Here is a 22,206-nt window from a genome sequence, read left to right on the forward strand (position 1 = left end):
AAGTAGGCCAGGCTGCTTCTGTTTCTCCGACTTGCCTCATTGATCGTGACCCATCTTTAATCCAGGTGAAATGACGATTCTCAAGCGTAGTCCATCACAACCACAATCACAATCACAACCACCAGACGTTGACCTCCTTTCTGTTTGTCCTTGTTGTTTTTTTTCCTTGCAGCATCCTCTTCGCAGACATCGAAGGCTTTACAAGTTTGGCGTCTCAGTGCACAGCGCAGGAGCTGGTGATGACACTTAATGAACTGTTTGCTCGTTTTGACAAATTAGCCTGGGTAAGCAAACACCATCGATCCCTTATTACAGCCACAAGCCTTTGGCTCAACCCTTAACATCGGCCAACTTAAGGGATTACTTGATTAAATCTTAGATTATTGCACATTCCTGATTTCTCCTCAGTGTATGTTTCCCTCGGTTTTGGATTGCTGGTTATTATACCCACAGCAATTAAACTACACCGTGGCCGCTGTGTGCTTTCAATCCGAGACCGAATCAATAATGAAATGATAGCTTTTTAAAATTATTATTTATTATTAGTCTTATTATTATAGATGGAATGAGTAATATTTCACCCAAAACAGCATTAGATACAGTATAATGATTAGAGATTTTATTACAACAGAGCAAGCTTGGTAAGGGAATTCAACATCCTTTCTTTTTCTATTTATCAAGGCTGGTGTTCTTTTTTTTAAGTTTAAGAAGAAGAAGGGAAAAAAACGAGAATGTTGTCTTTTACATGGACTTGACTGCATGTCTGGCACAAGATAAAAACCTCCTTATGTGAAAGTTGAGCCAGTTTGATCACAGTGTATCACCTTATCAGTGTGCATAAAGTACTTGTGAAAAAATAAACAAACAGGTTTGTACACGTCGGACATATTTGAGAAGCAACAAAGGCCTGACAAGCAACCGTTTGTTACAAGGAGTCGGAGAGTGACCTAGATTTAGTGATTGTAACACTATATATTCTAAATAAGACTTATTTTCATAGATTTTGCATAAGGTGTGTGTGTGTTTGTGTGTGTGTGAGGGGAGTTTACAGTATGTGGGAACCAGATGTACTCTCAGGGACAGTTTTGACCTTGTGGACCTTTCCATTTGGTTATGAGGTCAAGGATAGGTTCAGGTTTAGGTGTAGGAGTAGAGCATTCAGCCACCATGTTACTAAATATGTCAGTGGAAGTTCCTCATGGATATTAAATCAAGTGTATGTGTGTGTGTGTGTGTGTGTTTGTTTTGGCAGGAGAACCACTGTCTCAGGATAAAGATCCTGGGCGATTGTTACTACTGTGTGTCTGGCTTGCCGGAGCCGCGAGCGGATCACGCGCACTGCTGTGTAGAGATGGGAGTGGACATGATAGAGGCCATCTCGTGAGTCTGCATGGTTTCGGAATCACAATTGTTTTCGAGGAATCTGTTTGTGCAAGTGGGCGTAACTTTCATCCGCTGACATCATGGATCGTTCAAACTGCATATGTTGCACCATCATCGAACCCGCTTCTCGAATCCTCTTTGAAAATCTTTGTCGCAGTCGATGGTTTCCAGCTTTGCTGTTTGGCTTCATTGCTGATTTCGTCGTCTTTATCCATCTGCGCACGTTGTTCCTGTTAATGGCGCCATTTCTATAAACATGCTGTAGCACCGGAGGTGGGTAGAGTAGCCAAAAATGGTACTCAAGTAAGAGTAGCTGTACTTCAAAATAATATTAATTAAGTAAAAGTAAAAAGGTATTCGGTGAAAAGATACTCAAGTGATGAATAACTGTTTCAATCATAATGTCCGATTTATAAAATCTTTTAGAAATTATGTAAGAAGCAAGACAAAATGATGAAATAATGAACAAATTTATTTCTAAATAATAAAAGAAATTTACAAAATATTTACAAAATACATATGTATGTTTGAACAGTGTAAACTATTTCCCGTGTAAGATTTACCGTATATTTAGTTGCCCTCCTACTGGCGCCAGCAGATATAACAGTGTACAATAAAATTTATATTTTTTAACCTCCAGCTTATTTGCTAATTATATATTTTAACTTTGCAACTATATAAATAAAAAGCTAAACTAACCGCGACATCTTTCCTTCGCTGTCTACCACGGCTGAACCTTTTCTTCCCGCGTTTCTGTTTGGTCATTTGACCACATGCGGTTATCAGCCGATTGGTCAATCGGAGTCATGTGATTATTGTTGCCACGTCTGATTGGTGAAAAACAGTCACGTGATAGATCCACTGGCTGCATCGAGTGTAGCCGAATGTAGCGGAGTAAGAGTAGCGTTTCTTCTTCACAAATCTACTCAAGTAAAAGTAAAAATTATGGTGCGGTAAAAACTACTCATAGAAGTACATTATTTTTCTAAAGTTACTCAAGTAATTGTAACAGAGTAAATGTAACTCGTTACCAGCCACGTCTCTATAGCGCGGCGGGAGAGCACCAACTGCGACACAGTGGTTTTTCAAACAGGAACCGAGAGTTTAGTGACAGTGCAAATGCATCGCTTGTGATGGGATCAGACAGTGTTAAGTAGTACCTTTGTAGAGAGAAACTGTCAGGGTAACAAAATATGCAACTTGGACAATTTGTGTCAGAGAATTGATGCCCACCTTTACGTTACTTTGGGTACAGTTTTTATATTAATTGAACATTAAACGGTCTAAAATACAAACCACTTTAAGATTCTGCAAATACTCACGTTTTGCAAGAGTATGTCCTGTGAGTTCATGGACAGTTTGTGCAACATTGCCACTTGCCATGACATTTAAATAATCAGTAACAAAAGTTTGAAAACTTGGAAACTTATAAAAAAATTTAGTGTCTGCTTGAGACAAATCAGACATAAACGTTAGTGCTATTGAGTCGAAAATGGCGACTTCACAAATCGAATCAAAGGCGACATTTACCCTATGATTTACAGCTCTAGTTTCCACAGATGTCCTGGTTCCTGAGCCAGTGCCTGCCTAGCTCTTAATGTCCCGACTCAGTCAGTTCCAGCTCAAAAGAACGGTTCTTTTTAAAGCAAGAAAGGTAACGTCAAGGGCACGTCCATGATCGGCTGAACACTCAAGATAATAACAGCATATCTCTCGTTCTGTACGTCACTGTTTTCGAGATGATGAAAGTTTTGACTTTGAGTTGTGAAATATCTCCTCGAAACTAGAAATGCATAACATGTCAGAGCACGCAGTTATAAGAACAATCGGCAGTGGCCAGTTTAATGCATTAATTGACATGTTGTACTTTGGATTCATTTATAGTAACATGCAGTAGAAATGCCGGTGAAACAGGTTCACTTTCACTTGCGCTATAGCAGCTATAAATAGTCATCCTTTTACCATCCTCGTTTTTTTTTTTTTTTATCTTAAAAAATAATGAGACAGAAATATCCAGCTTGTCTGGTTACCTCCATTCTGAAGACTGGCAGTGGCTTCATGTGTGTGTGACACTCACAAAGAACCACAATAAGTACCACAGTAAAACCAGGGTGAAGTCGTAGTCACTAGTGGTGTTCAAGTCAAACCGAGACTTGTAAAGGCCAACGTTTCAGATGTGGTGTACTTTCTATCTTAATGTTAATCAAGTACTAGCATATTGAAATAAGTATATAGTGTAAGTATATAGTATATATTGTATACGCACCGTATATAAAAAAACAATATCGAGTGTTCTGTTATTCTGCACAGCCAAAAGTCCCGGCTTGACTTGAACACCCCTCATTTAAATTAACATAAGTACACTTTATTTAGTGTGTACAGTGTTTACATTGGACGCTTGCAAGAAAAGTTTCCATAATTGTTTTGTAGATGATTTGAGTCGTATTAGGGGTTCAACTTGGAACATGTTCTCAAAGGGGGAAAAACAGTTGGCGAAATAAGACAAAAAAAAAGGTGTACTACCTTTATGGACTTTCCCAAAGGGACGAAGCAAAGAGTCCTTTAGGGCGTTAAATGAAACATTGTGGAACTTTTTTTTTTGTTTCATGACAGCGTAAATATTGTAAATCAACTTTTCAGGCTTATCAGCAATGTATGTGTGTGTGCACTGTGTGTGAACCGTGCATGTGTGTGTGAGCAGGCTGGTGAGAGAAATCACCGGTGTCAACGTGAACATGCGGGTCGGGATCCACAGCGGGCGCGTGCACTGCGGAGTTCTGGGCCTGCGCAAGTGGCAGTTTGATGTCTGGTCCAATGACGTCACACTCGCCAACCAGATGGAGGCTGGAGGCAAAGCAGGGTGAGAGCACCACCCGTCCAGATAACTCACACACGCCATGTGGAGCTGTGATGGAGTTTTAACAAACAAGCATTAGAAAAAAAAAAAAAAAATGTTGTGATTTATGTCGGTTTTTGCTGTCATACTCACCGTGGTCTGTAATAAAATTCCCACAGACGTATCCACATCACTAAAGCTACACTGCAGTATTTAAACGGGGACTACGAAGTGGAGCCGGGCTTCGGCGGAGAGAGGAACGTCTACCTCAAAGACAACAACATCGAGACCTTCCTGGTGCTCGGCTGCAGCCAGAAAAGAGTCAGTTGTGCATGAGTGTAACGGTGTACAGTGGGGCCAAGTGCTCTCAGAGAGCATTAAACGTAGAAAGGTTTTTACAATTTTGAAATAGTTTAAAAAAAAATGTACTCTACATTATTCTAGCATTGTACTGAAACACATATTTAGAAGGATTTGAATCTGAAATGGTTCATAATGTTTTGCACAAAGTCCATGTACAGTACATTCCTTCCCAACCTTGATGTACACATCACTCATTCTGGCCTTATCACATCACATGATCTTTAAGCACCGCTCCAAAGTCTAATCTTTATGATCACTAGCAAAGTAAAGCATTTTCTTTTCCTGATTATCCTCACTAACATGTGTTTTCCTTATGAACACACAGCTGTTCAGTCTCAATCTTGCAAGTTCTCATCACATCGTGTGTCATAATGCTCTTATTTTCTCTTTTAACCATAACTGCAATTCCTACTGCTGATTTTTTTTTTTCGTCCGATGAAATGTCTTCACCGAAGTTTAGAACTATAGGATCCTTACAGGTTTTCAGAATGTATCAAGCAGGTTTTAACCAAATCATTGTCATCATGGTTATTTCCAATCTCTATTCTTTAACACAAACCAATAATGCCAGGAGTAGCTCAGTGGTTAAGGCACTGGACCAGAGTCAGAAGGTTGCAGGTTCAAACCCCACAACCACTGAGCAAGGCCTTTAACTCTCACCTGCTCAGATATGTAATGAGATAATGTAAGTTGCTCTGAATAAAAGCATAAAATGTACATGTTTGGGGTCAGGGTTAACCCCAACTGCTTAGATGTATAAAGAAATAAAAAGTTAAATCACTCTAGATAAGGCCGTCTGCCGTAAATGTAATGCAATTTTTCAAATTTTGCAAATTTTTCTCTTTTTTTTTCCGCCAGGCAGTGTAGAATGCACATGCACAGTAATCAGACTTTTGGCCCCTACTATACACCTATTAATATACGATACCATATGGCAGCAGTGAGGCTTATTTGGTCTTATTTGTGTGTGCGTCATGTAGAAAGAAGAAAAGGCTATGATGGCTAAACTGCATCGCGCCAGAGCCAACTCATCTGAGGGGTTAAAGCCTCGCTGGGTGCCTGAGAGATCCTTCTCTAGGAACAAAGACTCCAAAGTTTTCAGGCAGATGGTAAGTCCGCTACACAAATTTATACTTTTTGGCATGGTCTACTGGTTTTGTAAAAGAACTGTAAAATGAAATACAAAGCATCAGTTTTGAGGTGCATACTATGTTTTTTTTTTTTTTTTTTTAACAGATTAAAACACAAATTATCGTATTGTACACATATAATTTTAACCATTTTTTACTCTGACATTTTGAACCTTTTACATTTTAAGATGCATTGAGTTTCTTACCTTTTCATCCCACTTTTGCTTTTGTATGAGTTGTGAGTAATTCATTCATTCTAAATGAATCACCTGTGGGAAAAAAAAAAAGTCTTGAGTGAAGCATTTTACATAAAACCAAACAACGAAGGTTTTTTTTTTTTTTTCACCTACACATTCGAGACAACAACAAAACCATCTTTTGAGCTATAACTTGTTATCTTCACTGCATTCTTAACCTGTTATTCAGGCTACAGAGGTTCTCACACCTACAGCTTTAGCAGAAGTATTCATTCTTTTGATCTCTCGTTACAGCAATACAATGAGCCATGAGGAATGAACTTTTTTAGATTTACTGTACTCTCCGTCTGACAAAATAAGCCTTTCATTAAAGGAAACGGATGTGTTTTTTTTTTATTTATTTTTTTTTATAAATGTCCAGTGTTATGGTATCTGGTGCGGGTTTAGGTTTTCCTTCCCATCAAACCAGAGCTATTCCTGATTTAATCAGTCGACCTTGGTTTTCAAAAGATTTTCAGTTGTGACTTCTGCTCTGCTCGGATGTAATGAAAACCGGCACCAATGCTGGCTTCGTTTGGATAAAATTAGACACCCCTGATTTAGATGAACCTGTGAATTCACAAGACTTAGTCATTTGAGTCTGTAAAAAGCAAGTATGAACTGTCACCTCGCTGAAAATTGAGTTCAGGCGCATCCTGTTTCCCCTGATCATCCTTGAGATGTTTCTGCAGCTTAATTGAAGTCCACCTGTGGTGAATTCGGTTGATTGGACATGATTTGGAAAGGCACACGCCTCTCTATATAAGGTCCCACAGTTGACAGTTCATGTCAGAGCACAAACCAATTGTCTGTAGACCTCTGAGACAGGATTGTCTCGAGGCACAAATCTGGGGAAAATTTCTGCTGCTTTGAAGGTCCCAATGAGCACAGTGGCCTCCATCATTCGTGAGTGGAAGAAACCACCAGGACTCTTCCTAGAACTGGCTGGCCATCCAAACTGAGCGATCGGGGAAGAAGGGCCTTAGACAGGGAGCCGACCAAGAACCCAATGGTCACTCTGTCAGAGTTTCAGAGGTCCTCTGTGGAGAGAGAAGAACCTTCTTAACCTCAGACTGGGGTGACGGTTCATCTTTCAGCAGGACAACAACCCTAAGCACACAGCCAAGATATCAAAGAAGTGGCTTCAGGACAACTCTGTGAATGTCCTTGAGTGGCCCAGCCAGAGCCCAGACTTGAATCCGATTGAACATCTCTGGAGAGATTTTAAAATGGCTGTGCACTGATGCTTCCCATCCAACCTGATGGAGCTTGAGAGGTGCTGCAAAGAGGAATGGGCGAAACCAGCCAGGGATAGAGTATGTAGGTGTGCCAAGCTTGTGGCATCATATTTAAAAAGGCTTGAAGCTTTAATTGCTGCCAAAGGTGCATCGACAAAGTATTGATCAAGGCTGTGAATACTTTTGTACATGTGTTTTTTAATAAATTTGCAAAAACCTCAAGTAAACGTTTTTCATGTTGTCATTATGGGGTGTTGTGTGTAGAATAAAATAATAATTTAATCCATTTTGGAATAAGGCTGTAACATAACAAAATGTGGAAAAGGTGATGCGCTGTGAATACTTTCCAGATGCACTGAATATAAAGGAAAAATAGGATCATGTATATTATATTAATTTCATATAAAACCCTATTTCTCACAGATTTGATTTCTTGTGCCTGCTTGTTCACAGCTGCATAAAAAAAGCCGTTCATACTCGGTTTGTTGTTCATGTCTGCATTTGTGTTCATTTACAACATACAATCTTTATATACTATTCAGTGGCGGAAAAATAGAAGTACATTTTATATAAAAATAAGTTTATTTTAATACTTAATTTATTGCCATACGTTATATATTGACATATATGACAACATTATGATTATCTTATTAATATTATATTATTAATATTATATTATATTAATATAATAGATGTAATACTATTTTTCCTTTATATATATATATATATATAAAGGAAAAATAGTATTATGTATATTATATTAATTTATTATAAAACCCTATTCCTCACAAGCCTTATATCTTGTGCCTGCTTGTTCAAAGCTACATGAAAAGAAGTTCATACTCTGTTCTCTATTTATTGTTCATGTTTGCATTTGTATCCATTTACAACATACAGTCGTTATATACTATTCAGTTGCATCCAATGTCCAAAAGGACTTTACTAATCTTAATAGTAGGTTATAATAAAGAGTAATATTTCTGCTGTTCTGTGAGAACATCTAGGAATCAAACTAATCGAAATTAACTCGTAAATCTCGCCACGACTGTCTGTTTGTTCTTGCTTCAAGCTGTAGGCTGAGCCTGATTCTGTATTTCATTTCCTTTGCACCGGTCACTGTAACTAATCCCTCTTTCCTGCTCATCCCCAGGGTATTGACGAAGCCTCAAGCAAAGACAAGTGAGTACTGCTGCTTTCCCTTGTGCTCCCCATTGCAGTCAGTTGCTTAGATATCTGTACTGTCACTACAGCCTCAACCCTGAGGCTGCGTGATATGAACATGCCCATGAAGGCTTATTTCTAATAAAGCCTTCTTTTGTCTGGCTTATTGAAATACCAAGCTGACTGCTATAAATAGTTAAACAGCTTTAGGACAGTGATTTTAACCACACTGTGACATTCCTGTCTTGCGGAGCACAGAATCATTACCTGATCCCTCCCTACTGCCGAAGCATATTTGACAGCTCGGTCTAAATGAAACGTCTGCGCTCTACTTTGCAGCCGAAGTGCTCAGGAGGCCCTGAACCCCGAGGATGAGGTGGACGAGTTTTTAGGACGTGCCATAGATGCTCGCAGCATCGATCAGCTACGCAAAGACCATGTCAAGAAGTTCCTGCTCAGGTTTCAGACACCGATTCTAGAGAAAAAGGTATGAAAAACAAAACAAAAAGGCGTCTAAAACGGAGATGCATGTAACCGAGACATTCATGGAACACGTTATCTTTGTGTCCCTAGTACTCTAAGAAGGTGGATGATCGATTCGGGAGTTACGTGGCCTGTACGCTGGTGGTGTTTTGCTTCATCTGCTTCATCCAGATCACAGTTTTTACACAGTATGTAGTTTCAGCATTCATACTATATTTTATATATATATATATTTAAAAAAAAACTATATATAATAAATTGCCTTGCATAAGTATTCACTGTTCACGTTCTCTAAAGGTCCTATATTTTACTAAACTTACCCTAACAGGCCTCAGAGCTCCACCAAAGTGTGTGTGTTCATGCGTCAGCCGAAATACCCTACTCTCAACGCTGTTTTACTTTTCCTCCAAATGCGCTGTTTCAGTGTCTATGTAAATGATCTACCCCTTGGACCACACCCCCCAGAGAATAGCAGAGCTGAAATACCAAGCTGGGGGAGGGTCTTATCTCGTCCGCAGTCACAAAAGGGAGGATTGGCTTTTGGAAGTCATCGGTCCCCTTTCCCTTCACACAGGCAAACTCCATTGGAAAAATTATTTCAATTCTGATGGAAGCTAGTTGCCCCAGAAGGAATTTCATAAAAGTGTTATTATAGGAATAGTGGTGAATACTCATGCAATCACAAAAGTTTTGTGTTTTACTTCTTTTTTTTTACGGCTATTTACTGTGAATTATTTTCCCCTTACTGCAGTATAATGTTCACCGATCAGCCACAACATTAACACCACATAACATTTAACAGTGATTGTCACTTATATCCCAGGATCATGGACGCCCAAAGCTCATCTATGCCTGTTTAAACCGAAGGCCAGGCTTGCTTTTGCCTCCTTTTGAGGATTTCGCGGACGTAACATTGCGTTGTTGTTTAAAACCGAATCTTCACTTGCACTGCTACAGCCTTTTTAACTTTTTTCATACGTACTACTCGTATTTCAAGGCCCCGCTCGTTTATCAAGTGCAAATTTAGCTCGTCTCACAAAACTCTCGTAGACCAAGTTTTTTGCAATCCAAGGTTCCAGTGTACAGGTTTTAAAGTTATGGCTGTTCCGTGTATATTCATGCAAAATTGTTGAAGCATTGAGAATCACTGTAAGATTTTATTTTGAAGACGCGAATGTAACACGCTGTGTATATTGTTTCTCTCATACATTTCTGCAGCACAACACTAATGCTTGGCATCTTCATCAGTATCTTTATAATCCTCGCCAACATCCTCTTCGTATGTGCCATCTACTCCTGTATTAAGGTCAGAACAGTCGCTCAGTCTGGTTATCACGTTTGATTTCTATAAATGAAATATTCCCCTGCAAGTATTTCATACCTCTCTGTGTTTTATTTTTTATTTTTTTTTAGCTCTTCCCTGTGGTCTTGCAGAAGGTGTCAAAGAAGATAGTCGAGTCTCGCACTAACAGCACATTAGTAGGAATCTTCACCATACTGCTTCTGTATCTCTCCGCGTTTGTCAACATGGTAAGCACCTTCGGGCTGAAGTGCTGAAAAGTCATCTGCTATTAAACGTCAGCTGAGGAGCTTGTGTTCTCTGTTCGTACTCTTTCTCTATGTCATACTCAGCAAGGAGGGACATTGGGGGGAGGGGTAGCGTTTTGTGTACAATGCATTGAAACGTGTAAGGGAAAAAACCTTGACGAGATGGAGGTCACCGCTGAATAGTGGTTGGGTGCACAAAGGTGTCCACAGGAGACTGTTGTCCATTACTGTGATTGGTTAAACATTTCATGTTGTCTTCTTTTGTCGCGTTTCATAATAAAAATCGGTCCGCAATTCTGAAGTTCTAAAGATAGTCGGCTATGTATTTAAAAAAAAAAAAAAAAAAAGAGGGCGAAGATAACGTCCGGGCAAATGACCCCCACAACAGTCCTGAATACCGAAATCAATTTTCTGGACTGCACCCAGATATGAAACCAGCTTTAATCGAAAGCACCAAGCTCTTTCTGTTAGAGTTAGCATTCAAGGTCTCCTTCGTTTCTGGCGCACAGAATTCTTAATCCGCTCTTCGGTTAACTGCCAAGCTGCAGCTGTAGATGATTGTGTCCATTGGGCTTACAAGGCCTGGATTTACAAAAGATTAAAGATGAGGGATCTTTTCCCGCCCGGTTTCTATTAAGAAATAACGTTTTTCATGTTGGTTTGTTTATTCTGTATATATATATATATATATATATATAGTATACTGTATATTATACATATCATGTTCAGTAGTGACATATTGTAAGTGACCTAACCCTTTCCTGAGTGGTTTCAGACAGTATTATTATATTGCTTTAAAATACCCTCCTGCTTGTTTAAAGGTTAACTTTGTTCTGCGAAAGGTCGTTAGTTGTTTCTAAACTGCGCTGGAATTTTCCAGAGTGGTGCAAAGCACCCAGTCATCAACAGGTTGTGAGGAGGAATGCCTCAGCGCCGTGTTTAAAATGACGCTGTCTGGCCAAAAGTTCCATTTGTAGCTTGATGTCATTTTTCTTAGCTTTGTTAGGCTACATTCACATTACCAGCCTCAAGTGACTCAATTGAAATTTTTTACCCTAATGTGACACATATCAGATTTTTTTTGGGGGGGGGCTGTCTGAACGCTCAAATCATATTTTTTTAATCGGATTTGTGTCGCTTTCATTTGTGGTCCTAGATCGAATGCCTTATTTGACCTTATACATGGTCATATGACATGAATGAAAACACGCAATAATTAAGTTTTGACGTTGTTTTTGCAACATTGCATCATGGGCATTCGTTATCACACCATCATTTGGTCAACATTGTTTTGACTAAATTCTCACTTTAAAAAAACAGCCTACAGTAATACCACCGTTGTCCCGGTGTCCGAGGCATTGTCAAACTAAAGTCACCACAACAATAGTACAAACAAAAATTCTTATTGGTTGAGGTCAGAGCTCTGTTCAGGCTATTCGAGTTTCCATAAAATGATTTTTTTTTTTGCTAAAGCTACTCCAGACAAAAGACATTCTAAACAAAAAAGTTGTTGAGGTGCCCAGAAACATTTGGCCATATGCTATGTCCTGTGGTATATCCTAAAGTGATATTAGGTCAAAATAATGACCTAGCGCTTTATCTTTCCCGGCCTACCGTACTGTGCAAAAGTCTCAAGCATCCCTTTCTCTTCATATTAAATTAAATTAAAAGAAAAAAAAAGGGAAATACTGTCACAGGCTGTAAAGTGTCTAAAGTTACAGTTTTAAATGTGGTTGTTAATGTAACAACCGCAGCAGCAACCTCATTTCCCCTCTCGTCTGTTCCAACCATTCAGCATCAGCGGTATACTAACCACCAGCCTGATTATCTCTCATCATGTTCACGCCTTAAAAACATTCCTCTGAAGCTGGTCGAGTATAGGGACTGGACTGAAAAAGAGGGCCAGGAAACCCGGAGAACTATTCCTCAAGAGGGCATTAACAATACAAGAAAGTCTAAATATGAAGAAATGAGTGGTAGCTCGAGACTTTTTGTCCACAACACTGTAGGTCATCTGATGCATACAGTACCAAATAAGCACGGAAATGTAAACATTCTGCATTTAGCCATGGCGAAAAAATGATATGTCCAGTATAACCTAGTGTTTTTGTACCGATCTTCTGACTGAATCGCTTTATATATGGTTATTTAACAGTTCACGTGTGACAGGGAGGGTCTGATTCAGTGTGTAGCTCAGGACCGGAACATCTCCGAGAGCGCCGTGACACTGTGCTTTCTGCAAAACCTGACCCACACCGCGGACGACACACTCGCGCTCTGTCCCAGCCACAAGATACCGTGTCCTTTCCCTGAGGTCAGTGTGTGCACATGCATTGTGCATTCAAGTGTCTTGTGTTGATATCCATATATCAAGTCCCTGTGTGTGTGTGTCAGTGTATCTGACTTGCCTGTTTTGTGTCCTGTCCAGTATTTCACCTACAGTGTGCTGCTGACTCTGCTGGCCTGCTCTGTCTTCCTGCACATCAGCAGTATAGGCAAGCTGGCATTAATGCTGCTCATTCAGCTCAGCTTCTTGCTGCTGGTCGAGTGGCCTCTCGTGGTGCTGTTCGATAACACCGACCTGCTGGTGTCCGCCAACGCGCTGTGAGTTCACCTCATCACACACATCCAAGCGCCGAGGAAATAAACAGTCTGAACACGAGTAGGCAAAAATAAGTCTGTGTCGGTACTGATGCACTTTTAATTCAAACACTGTGATCTTATGTATAATTAAATGTGTACAGTTACGCTAATGATCATGATGATCAATACTACAGTTCTCTGTTCAGTTAGTTTTATTCATTGTTATGCTAATACAAAAGACCTTTATGTTTCTTAAGACCTTCAGGTGACATTCCGCTTTAGTCCTTAGCTCCGTGTGTGTGTGTGTGTGTACTTTGTGGGTCATGTAGGTCACTAATGAGAATGTTTCTATTTTCGTACACAGGTCTGGTTTCAATAAAACAGAGCCTTGGTAAGTTTATAACAGAGCCGTTGAGTTTGCGTCCTTGTGATGTCTGGACCTGAGACCAGATTGCTCTAGATCTGGATCTTTTTTGTTTTTCCAAAATAATATTTCTTGACGTTTAGCTAAAAACTAAAAATCATACACGTTTTTTTTTTTTGTTTTTTTGTTTTTTAAATACTTTTGGCTGGCAATGTCAAAGGTTTAGTCACTTTTTCTTTATCTTATCCTTTTAGAAACTTTATAAACCAGAATCCAGAGGCATCAAACTTAAGTCGAACTCAAGTGATTACAAAGATATTGAACTATTATACAACAGTTAGTTCCAACCGAGCAATCTGATTGGACAAGTAGTGATAACAGCACTGGGGACGTTTAACTACAGTATATACTGTATCACACCAGGTCACATGTTCTAATGATTATGATGATGGTTCATTACAATATCATCAGTCACAGGATAGGGGGAAAGGGAAGAAAGGGAAGTTCAAACTTTTGAACTAGTAATACTTTTAACTATTACATCACCACTTTTGTTGTTATTGGATAGCTTGGATTTTTTTATTCAGGCCTGTAATAAATTAAAATTTAGGTGCATAGATGTACATGGCAATAGTTCTTTACCGAACTGGCCGTACGTCACTTTCTGAGAAACTAAAGAGTTAAATTTGTATTAAATACACCGTAAAGTTGTGAAAGACTTTTCACGGGCCGAGAGTTGTGGAATTTGGCCCCCATTACTTTGCATTTCAGGTGACGTACTTCATGGTCGGTGTGCAGACCAGGAACATTTATAATGACCTTCTTTAATATACCTACATGCACCTCAAATTTGATTTAAGGCAGAGTTGAAAAAAATTTTAACTGTCCCTTTAAATATAATCAGTTATTGTATATTGGGGATTTTATCACCAACCTAATGTGCAATGTCTGTCCCTGCAGCTCTGAGAATGTGAGCAAGGTGCCACTGAAGATGATGACGCCGGTAATCCTCACCGTATTCGTGCTGGCGCTGTATCTGCACGCACAGCAGGTCGAATCCACCGCACGCCTCGACTTCCTGTGGAAACTACAGGTGCATCTCCCCATGCTCACGCCACTGAGAATTAGCCTTTCCTGTGAATTATGAAATTGCCCGTCGAACCGATTACATATCCGAGTTCTGTGGAGGAATTTCAAAGAGCTGTAATTTCAGAATGCAGAAGGTCTGAAATGAAAGGAAAAGATATGTCAAGTTATAAGATGGTTGAGAATAAGGTGGTGGGGGGGGTGATGGGGTGGGGGGGGGGCGGTGGCTTAGTCATGTCTTATCTACCTTGACAAAAGCAAAGTGAAGTCAGCAAATATTTAAAGGAGAACTTGGCATATTTGAAAAGAGACGCTACGGGTGGTTTCATACAGTATACGCTGTGTTTGTTTATGAGTGTTTACCCTCTCGGTGCGGTTTGTTTAGGCAGGTGAGATCACAGCAATCCCACTCGGTTGCGACTGTTCCAAAAGCATCTGAGTTAGGTGTCTCGGCCTGCTTCCAAGCGAAGTCGAGTGACGTTCATTTGCACTAATAATCCCATTCAGCTCCGAGTCGCCCAGACTGCAGGACGTGAAGCAAACATGCCATGCATTCTGGGACACACCTTTTTCATGCTTTGTAGACGCATGCTTTGTGTGTTGTATTGTAATATTTCACTTATAACTGTCTAGAAATAACTCGAATTATCTCTTCTTTTGTCTTCGAACCTATATTGTATTCCTTAAGTTTTCTATACAACTCTTAGCTGCATACCAAACTTCATTTAACTTCTATACCGTCTGGCTAAAAAAAAAGATGCACACTCTAATAGTTTGCTCGACCGCCTTTGGCTTTGGTTACAGGGTGCAATATGGTGGCCAAATCATGTGTGAAACTGATTCTTTGTGCCCCCGGAACCACTCTTTTGTAATCCAGATCCTGGAATATGCCCGTCCCATCAAAAAAGAAAAAAACTCTGTAGATGTAGTAACCTGGTCATTCAGACCATTCAGGTCGTCAACTGACTTTATTTTATTGCCACGTACAGTAACACTGGTGAGCCTAGACCTGACCAAGTGAACCTCCAGAGGCTTGTACAGTGGGGCACATCTGTTCATGCATTTCCCTCCTGGTCCTGATGCATCCATCCATCACTCTGGAATAGGAACCCATTAGACAACATGACCTTATCCAGTGCTCCAAAGTCTAATCTTTAAAGCCTTATTGCCTTGCCTTATTATTCACACTAGTCAGTGGTGTTCTTATGGCCACACAGCTGCAGCAAAAGTATTAAGACAACATATTCTATGTAATAGAGTTGTGCTAAGTACCTGAAAAAATTGAGCTTCTGGAGCCACGGCCCGGGTCATCTACAGACCTCCATCCAATGGACAATAGTAAAAAGCCAGTAGCAAACATGAACCATCTTCTTTACATGATCTTCAGGAAGCAATCAAGCAGGCATGGATTGAACGAGTGACACCAGAGTACCGCAGACGACTTTTTGACTCTTTGCCCAGTCGGATTCAGCAGGCTTTGAAGAATAAATGATCTTATACTAAATATTGATTGTTATTTTATGCAATAAAATTGCTGTACAACACTCACTCACTCATCGCCTATACCACTGAATCCTGTATAAGGGGTCATGGGGGGGTCTGGAGCCTATACTAGGACATTTAGGGCACAAGGCAGGGTACACCTTGGACAGGGTGCCAATCCATTGCAGAGCACACACACTCACACACTATGGGCAGTATTTGGTGATCACCAATGAGCCTAATCTACATGTCTTTGGACTGTGGGAGGAAACCAGAGTACCTGGAGGAAACCCATAAAACATATGGAGAACATGCAAACTCCATGCGCGACAAATTATTTTTATTATTTTAATTGTTGTTATTATAAAAATCCAAAAATGTTATTAAAAGAGTAAATTTGGCTTTGTCCCAATACTTTTGACCGCACCTAGATTTACTTTGTTAAAACCTTAAGATCTTTTTTTAAACGCTTGTTTATCTGTTACTTGAAAGAAAATTCTTGTCTTTTGTTTTCTTTTTTTTTTTTTCTCAACCACCGCAACTGTGCTTTCAGACTGATTAGCTCCTGACCGAGTAAACTAGCATGAGGGTGTGCTTTTGATAAAGATCTGTAAGTCGTCCTGGAGACGGGCGTCTGCTAAACGGCGTAAACAAACTAAAGTAATAACTGAGCACACGGTATAGCAGTCGGTGTGCCTTAGCAACATTGTAATTCTCCTATTTATTTCTTTTATCTTCTGCCGTCCCCCCTGTCCCCCCCCCCCGTCCCCCGTCCCCCAGGCTACAGAAGAGAAAGAGGAGATGGAGGAGCTGCAAGCCTATAACCGTCGTCTCCTTCATAACATCCTGCCGAAAGATGTGGCTGCCCACTTCCTGGCCCGGGAGCGGTGCAACGACGAGCTTTACTACCAGTCATGCGAGTGCGTGGCTGTGATGTTCGCCTCCATCAGTAACTTCTCCGAGTTCTACACGGAGCTCGAGGCTAACAACGAGGGCGTGGAGTGCTTGAGACTGCTCAACGAGATCATCGCTGACTTTGACGAGGTAAGACGGAGAAAGCAGGGTACAGTACAGTAGGGCGGTTAGTCACATTACAAAAAAAAAAAATCCAGGCTTGGTCGGATCATTATTATAACGTTCACTCTGCTTGTCCTATAATTACGTATATAGTGTTAATGATCAGTAATCTCCACAGATCATCAGTGAAGATCAGTTCAAGCAGCTAGAGAAGATCAAAACGATAGGAAGCACGTACATGGCGGCGTCGGGCCTGAACGACTCCACGTTCGACAGAGAGGGCCGCTCACACATCTTGGCGCTAGCTGACTACGCCATGAGGCTACGGGAGCAGATGAAGTACATCAACGAGCACTCGTTCAACAACTTCCAAATGAAGATCGGTCAGTCAGTTATCATAGTCTGTAACTTTTTTAATTATTGTAATTATCCATATTCTAGGGGTTTGACAAATAACTGTGTGTGTGTGATTTGTTCAGGGTTGAACATCGGTCCTGTGGTAGCTGGTGTGATCGGAGCCCGAAAGCCGCAGTACGACATCTGGGGAAACACGGTCAACGTGGCGAGTCGCATGGACAGTACGGGAGTACCTGATCGCATCCAGGTGCCAGCGTTATAATAACATCTACTGTAACTTATAACACTGAGCATTTTAAGAGGAACACCTGTACACATGCTTAGGCATGCAACTACAGTATATATCATGTTGCAGCAGCGCAGTGCGAAAAATCATGCAGATGCAGCTCACAAGTTTCAGATGTCCAAGGCTGCGCCCGGAGATTGTTGGACAAAACTTGCTTACTCTGCGGACGTGCGGCCCGTCCACTTCAAGGTTCAAGTGTCTCGTGTTCTGACATGTTATTCTGCGCTCAGTGCTTATAAAGAGGGGTTAATATGGGCTATTGTAGTCTCGCCAATTTCAGCTCAAACCAGTCTGCCCCATGACCGCTTTCATCAAGAAGTAGTTTCCACAGAATAACACCTGCTTACTGAGTTATATATATATATATATATATATATATTTTTTTTTCCCCTACATCATTTTGTGTAAAATCTAGAGGACTGTTTCCCGAAGAGTGCGCTGCGTATAGGGGTACTGCAGATGGGACACGAGATGTCATTTATAACAAATTAATGTTTAATTCTTAAGTTTGTAATTAGGCTAAGAATTCCCATAATATAATTTACTCCGATTAAGTATTAACATTTTAAAAAGTACCCAAAACCAATTAAAAAAAACAAAGCCACCGGATTTAGCCAATGCAATATCCTTCATTTATCTCCGTCTCCTGTATCGATCAGAGTTGTAATTAAAGGACCGAAGATTTTTTTCACTTCTCAAACTGGGCCATGGTCTTGTTAAGTTTGGGAATTGGCTGCTCCAGGAAATCCCAGGAGGTGCGTGAAAATTCCAGGGTGTCAGCAGTTTCTGAAATACTCCACACACCAACAAACCGGGGACGCAGCAAAGTCGATGAGATCACATTTCTCCTCATTCTGATGTTTGATATGAACATGAACTGATTAGCTCTTGATTTGTGTACATTATGCTGCCGCGACACGATCGGCTGGTTAGATAATTATAATTGCATGAAAGGACGGGTGTTCCTAAGAAAGAGTATCTGTCTGCATGTGTATGCCAAAAAAATCAGATTTAGGATCATGTGTGATAGTGACACAAATCAGAATTGGACGAATCAGACTGGTGGTTTGTGCTGTTCACACTGTTATAAACAAATACAGATCTGCGTCTTCTAAGGTATCTCCAATATCTCTCTCTCTATATATATATATATTTATATATATAGTTTTTTTTCCTTTAAAGCGCTAAACCTGTACCCATACTTAACACAACAATACTTTTTGTGGTATGACCTTCAAGATCGTACATCTGACATCAGTGGGTGGGAAATTCCCCTGCGTATCGAAGCTGGACTTGATTCCCACGTCTGATGCCACCATGATGGCATTCAATACATCATTTGAACTGGTGTACTGCCACGCAATCCAGTCATTCGGCTTCATCGTTACTAACAGGCGGTTCGAAATCTGGTTAAAATAAAGGCTTTGGCAAAATAATAATAAGCCGTTACATGAACGAATTCAGCTTGCACTGCCATGCCATCTGCTGTACTTCACCCGCAACTGCAGTGTGGCACAAGTTGTGTAGTTGAGAGCTCAGATTCAAACCAGCAGATGAGATAATAATATAAATCTTTTGTTTTCTCAGGTGACCACCGATCTGTACCATGTGCTCGCCAGTAAAGGGTACCAGCTGGAGTGCCGCGGCCTCGTCAAAGTCAAGGGGAAAGGAGACATGACCACGTACTTCCTCAACAGTGGCCCTTCAAGCAGTTAACACTGATCACATGCCTCCAGTTGCACTGAAGTGAACAGAGACGAAACTCTAAGTGGAACATCAAGCGCACTTTTTTCTCTCGTTCTTTTCTTTTTCTTTTCTTTTTTTTTTTTTTTTTTTGCCAGTTTGGAGTATAACCACTGAAGGGCTCGCAGCCGAGCCCCGTAACGGAGGTGTTGAACACATGCACACACTGAGAACAAGTTCTCATTCTTAGCTGCTCTCACAGACCGTCCGATCGAGTGAGCTGTCTAAGAGCCGTGGCCTTAGATGGAAACAAGAAGGATTGCGTTTAATTATTTTTTTGACCGATTTTTAAAGAAACGACAAACATAAAAAAAATGCACAAATACACATATATGCAAGGATGAAGTAAGAATGCAGACGACCAAAGAACAAAAAATGTTTGATATAGGAACACTACATATGTTTCATAAGTCTGAACAATTTCCAGTTGACAGATTGACTTTTTTTTTCTTTTCCTTTTTTTTTTTATGATTGTCGACACGACCACACGTTTTGTTCTCTGATGCAATTAAGACTCTTTCTCGCCATGTACGGTACCATGAAGGCTTCGGATATCAGAGAGGGTAAAAAAAAGCAAAAAAACTTTAATTCATGGCTTATTGGTACATTTTTATAGTGTTTTTTCGGGGACTCTGGGAACCATGAAGTGAAGAAACAGAACTGTATGAAGGACAGACGTTGACGCCGGGCATGGGAAATGTATTTTATTGTTTATGTTGTCGTAAGTTAAATACGTGTGGGTGTCCGTGTGAGATCAAGCGAGCGAGCGTGAATCCATCGTCATCTTTTAAAGGGCATAACTTGTCACTGTGAGATTTATATAATCTATGTGCAATTATTTTATTGCCAAATCGACTGCTCCCAGGCATGTCTGACTTTCCTTATCAACGTTTCTTTCTCTGTCCATTCCTCGTAAATGAGTTCATTTCCTTAATTGTATTCCAGTTCCTTGTTTCGTTCTAAAAGGAGAAAAAAAAAAACTAGCAGTGATGTTGCCACCGTGCTGGTTTTAAATGCTTTTATTTTTTGATCCTTCTTATAAAAATGTTTCAATCTACAGATCGTTTATCATTTCAGGTAATTATACTCAGTCCAATGTCGAGTGACCAAAAGAAAAAACAACAGTTCAGTGACTTAAATAAATGTGTTCATAGATTTGTGTTCAACAGATTGAACATAAAGCGAGTAGTATATTAAGTGCAAAACAAATGAACCACTCTTCGGTTCATTACCAAGAAAAATCGTACAAATTATACTGTAGGTTTACCACACAGTGTGTTGCATAAGTATTGACACCCCCCAACCCCCTTCCACATTTCTGTAGAGATGAAATGGACCTATAATGTTAAAAAGCGTATCCGCTGCACACAGCTGTAGTACATTCGGTTAGTCACTGAGTAAACAAGCCGACGTCTACTTTAATTAGAGTTTGAAAACTCAAAGAGTTTTGACACCCCGACCTTCAACGTGTGCTAGTGTCAAATCACCAGCTTCTAAACCTGTTTGTCAGACATACTGTACACCCAGCTCTCTAAAGCTCTGGAGAGAGACTGACACATTGGACCGATTACGCAACGTTACACTGGAAAACACAAATTCGTTTATCTCGGAAAAGTGTTGCTACTATCAGGACGAAATGTTCCCCCTTTACCATTATCACCCAATAGCAATACGCCCAATCTGAAACCGACATCAGGTATCTGTCTGACACTGTACTCGTACTCGTAAACGCTATGTCAAACAAACCTAATGCTAACGCGGTAAAGAAAAGAAAACAAGAAAAAGGAAGTCTTTTGACAATTTAATGGCAACAATAAACTATCCGGAATCAGAGACTGTCCCTCGTTAGTTCTATGTTGTTTAAGTATCACAGGTCATATTTTACTGAAACATAATGAAATGTTTTATGTTCCATTTTAACCTCGGTGATAGTGTTGTTTGATTTTGTTTAAAAAAAAAAGAAAAAAAAAGAAGTGGAAACCAATGATCATGGAAACAATAAACACAGTGTCTTCAGTATCACTGATCTCACCATTACTGAAACAAACAAAAATGGATTATTATTATTATTATTATTATTATTGTTATTATTATTAAAATTGGCCAGAGCAAATTGTCTTTGTAATAAATCTTTTTTTATAATACAAACAGTATAATTAAAAAAAAGGAGTTAATAACGCCAGTTCTTCTCCTTCTTGCATTTGCGTAACTATTGAAATGTAGCCTCAGCGCTGTGGGTCGAAGGTTGGAGTCGCAGTCTATGTGCACGGAGTTGACAAGTTCCCCCTGTGCTTGGTGGGTTTCCTCCAAAAACATGCAGATTAGACTCATTGATGATTCCAAATTGCCCAATTGTGAGTGCTTGTGTGACCTCCGATGGATTGGGACTTCTAGAGTCATCTGGGATAAACTCCAGGCCTCCCGCGTCCCTATACACGATAAGCGGAATAGAGAAAGCGTCTTTGGGAATGTAGCATCCTTTTTTATCCAATTATTGTTATTATTATTATTATATTTTTTATTATTATTATCTTATTAACCAATTATGGTATTAATTAAGGCATTGTAAATGATATCCTTTCTTCCTTCATTTATTAATTCATTCATACATCATATTAAGTAAAGGTTTTATCCAGGGTCAAGATGGACCCAGAGTCTATCGCCAGTCTATTACATTTCTTTCACAGCTAGGGGCAATTTAGACAACTTCTACAATCCTCTTACCAGCACGTTTATGGAAAGTGGGAGGAAACTGGGGAACCTGGAGGACAAGAACGCATGGGAGGGGAGGGACAATATACAATTTCCCTTTGGGATTAATAAAGTTCTCTCTCTCTCTCTCTCTCTCTCTCTCACACACACACACACACACATAGGGAGCAATGCCACATACGGAGCAGATAGTGATGA

The 22,206-nt window shown here is 40.0% G+C and overlaps 1 protein-coding gene across 2 annotated transcripts in view; it reads left to right on the forward strand.

The window, feature by feature from the left end:
- The window catches only part of adcy6b (adenylate cyclase 6b), a 74,954-nt gene extending 53,825 nt beyond the window's left edge, over positions 1 to 21,129 (forward strand). For both annotated transcript variants that reach the window (XM_053482440.1, XM_053482441.1), the window contains exons 6-23: positions 173 to 284; positions 1,253 to 1,380; positions 4,085 to 4,243; positions 4,399 to 4,540; positions 5,563 to 5,691; positions 8,337 to 8,365; positions 8,687 to 8,834; positions 8,921 to 9,018; positions 10,049 to 10,136; positions 10,244 to 10,360; positions 12,534 to 12,692; positions 12,807 to 12,982; positions 13,326 to 13,352; positions 14,286 to 14,418; positions 16,674 to 16,937; positions 17,089 to 17,293; positions 17,390 to 17,514; positions 19,141 to 21,129. In XM_053482440.1, coding sequence (XP_053338415.1) covers positions 173 to 284; positions 1,253 to 1,380; positions 4,085 to 4,243; positions 4,399 to 4,540; positions 5,563 to 5,691; positions 8,337 to 8,365; positions 8,687 to 8,834; positions 8,921 to 9,018; positions 10,049 to 10,136; positions 10,244 to 10,360; positions 12,534 to 12,692; positions 12,807 to 12,982; positions 13,326 to 13,352; positions 14,286 to 14,418; positions 16,674 to 16,937; positions 17,089 to 17,293; positions 17,390 to 17,514; positions 19,141 to 19,269 — 2,368 coding nt within the window. In that variant the 3' untranslated portion in view covers positions 19,270 to 21,129. The remainder of the gene's footprint in view (positions 1 to 172; positions 285 to 1,252; positions 1,381 to 4,084; positions 4,244 to 4,398; positions 4,541 to 5,562; positions 5,692 to 8,336; positions 8,366 to 8,686; positions 8,835 to 8,920; positions 9,019 to 10,048; positions 10,137 to 10,243; positions 10,361 to 12,533; positions 12,693 to 12,806; positions 12,983 to 13,325; positions 13,353 to 14,285; positions 14,419 to 16,673; positions 16,938 to 17,088; positions 17,294 to 17,389; positions 17,515 to 19,140) is intronic.
- The last annotated feature ends 1,077 nt before the right edge of the window (positions 21,130 to 22,206 follow it).

Source organism: Clarias gariepinus, chromosome 22 (assembly GCF_024256425.1).
Source record: "Clarias gariepinus isolate MV-2021 ecotype Netherlands chromosome 22, CGAR_prim_01v2, whole genome shotgun sequence".
Taxonomy (NCBI): Eukaryota; Metazoa; Chordata; class Actinopteri; order Siluriformes; family Clariidae; genus Clarias; species Clarias gariepinus.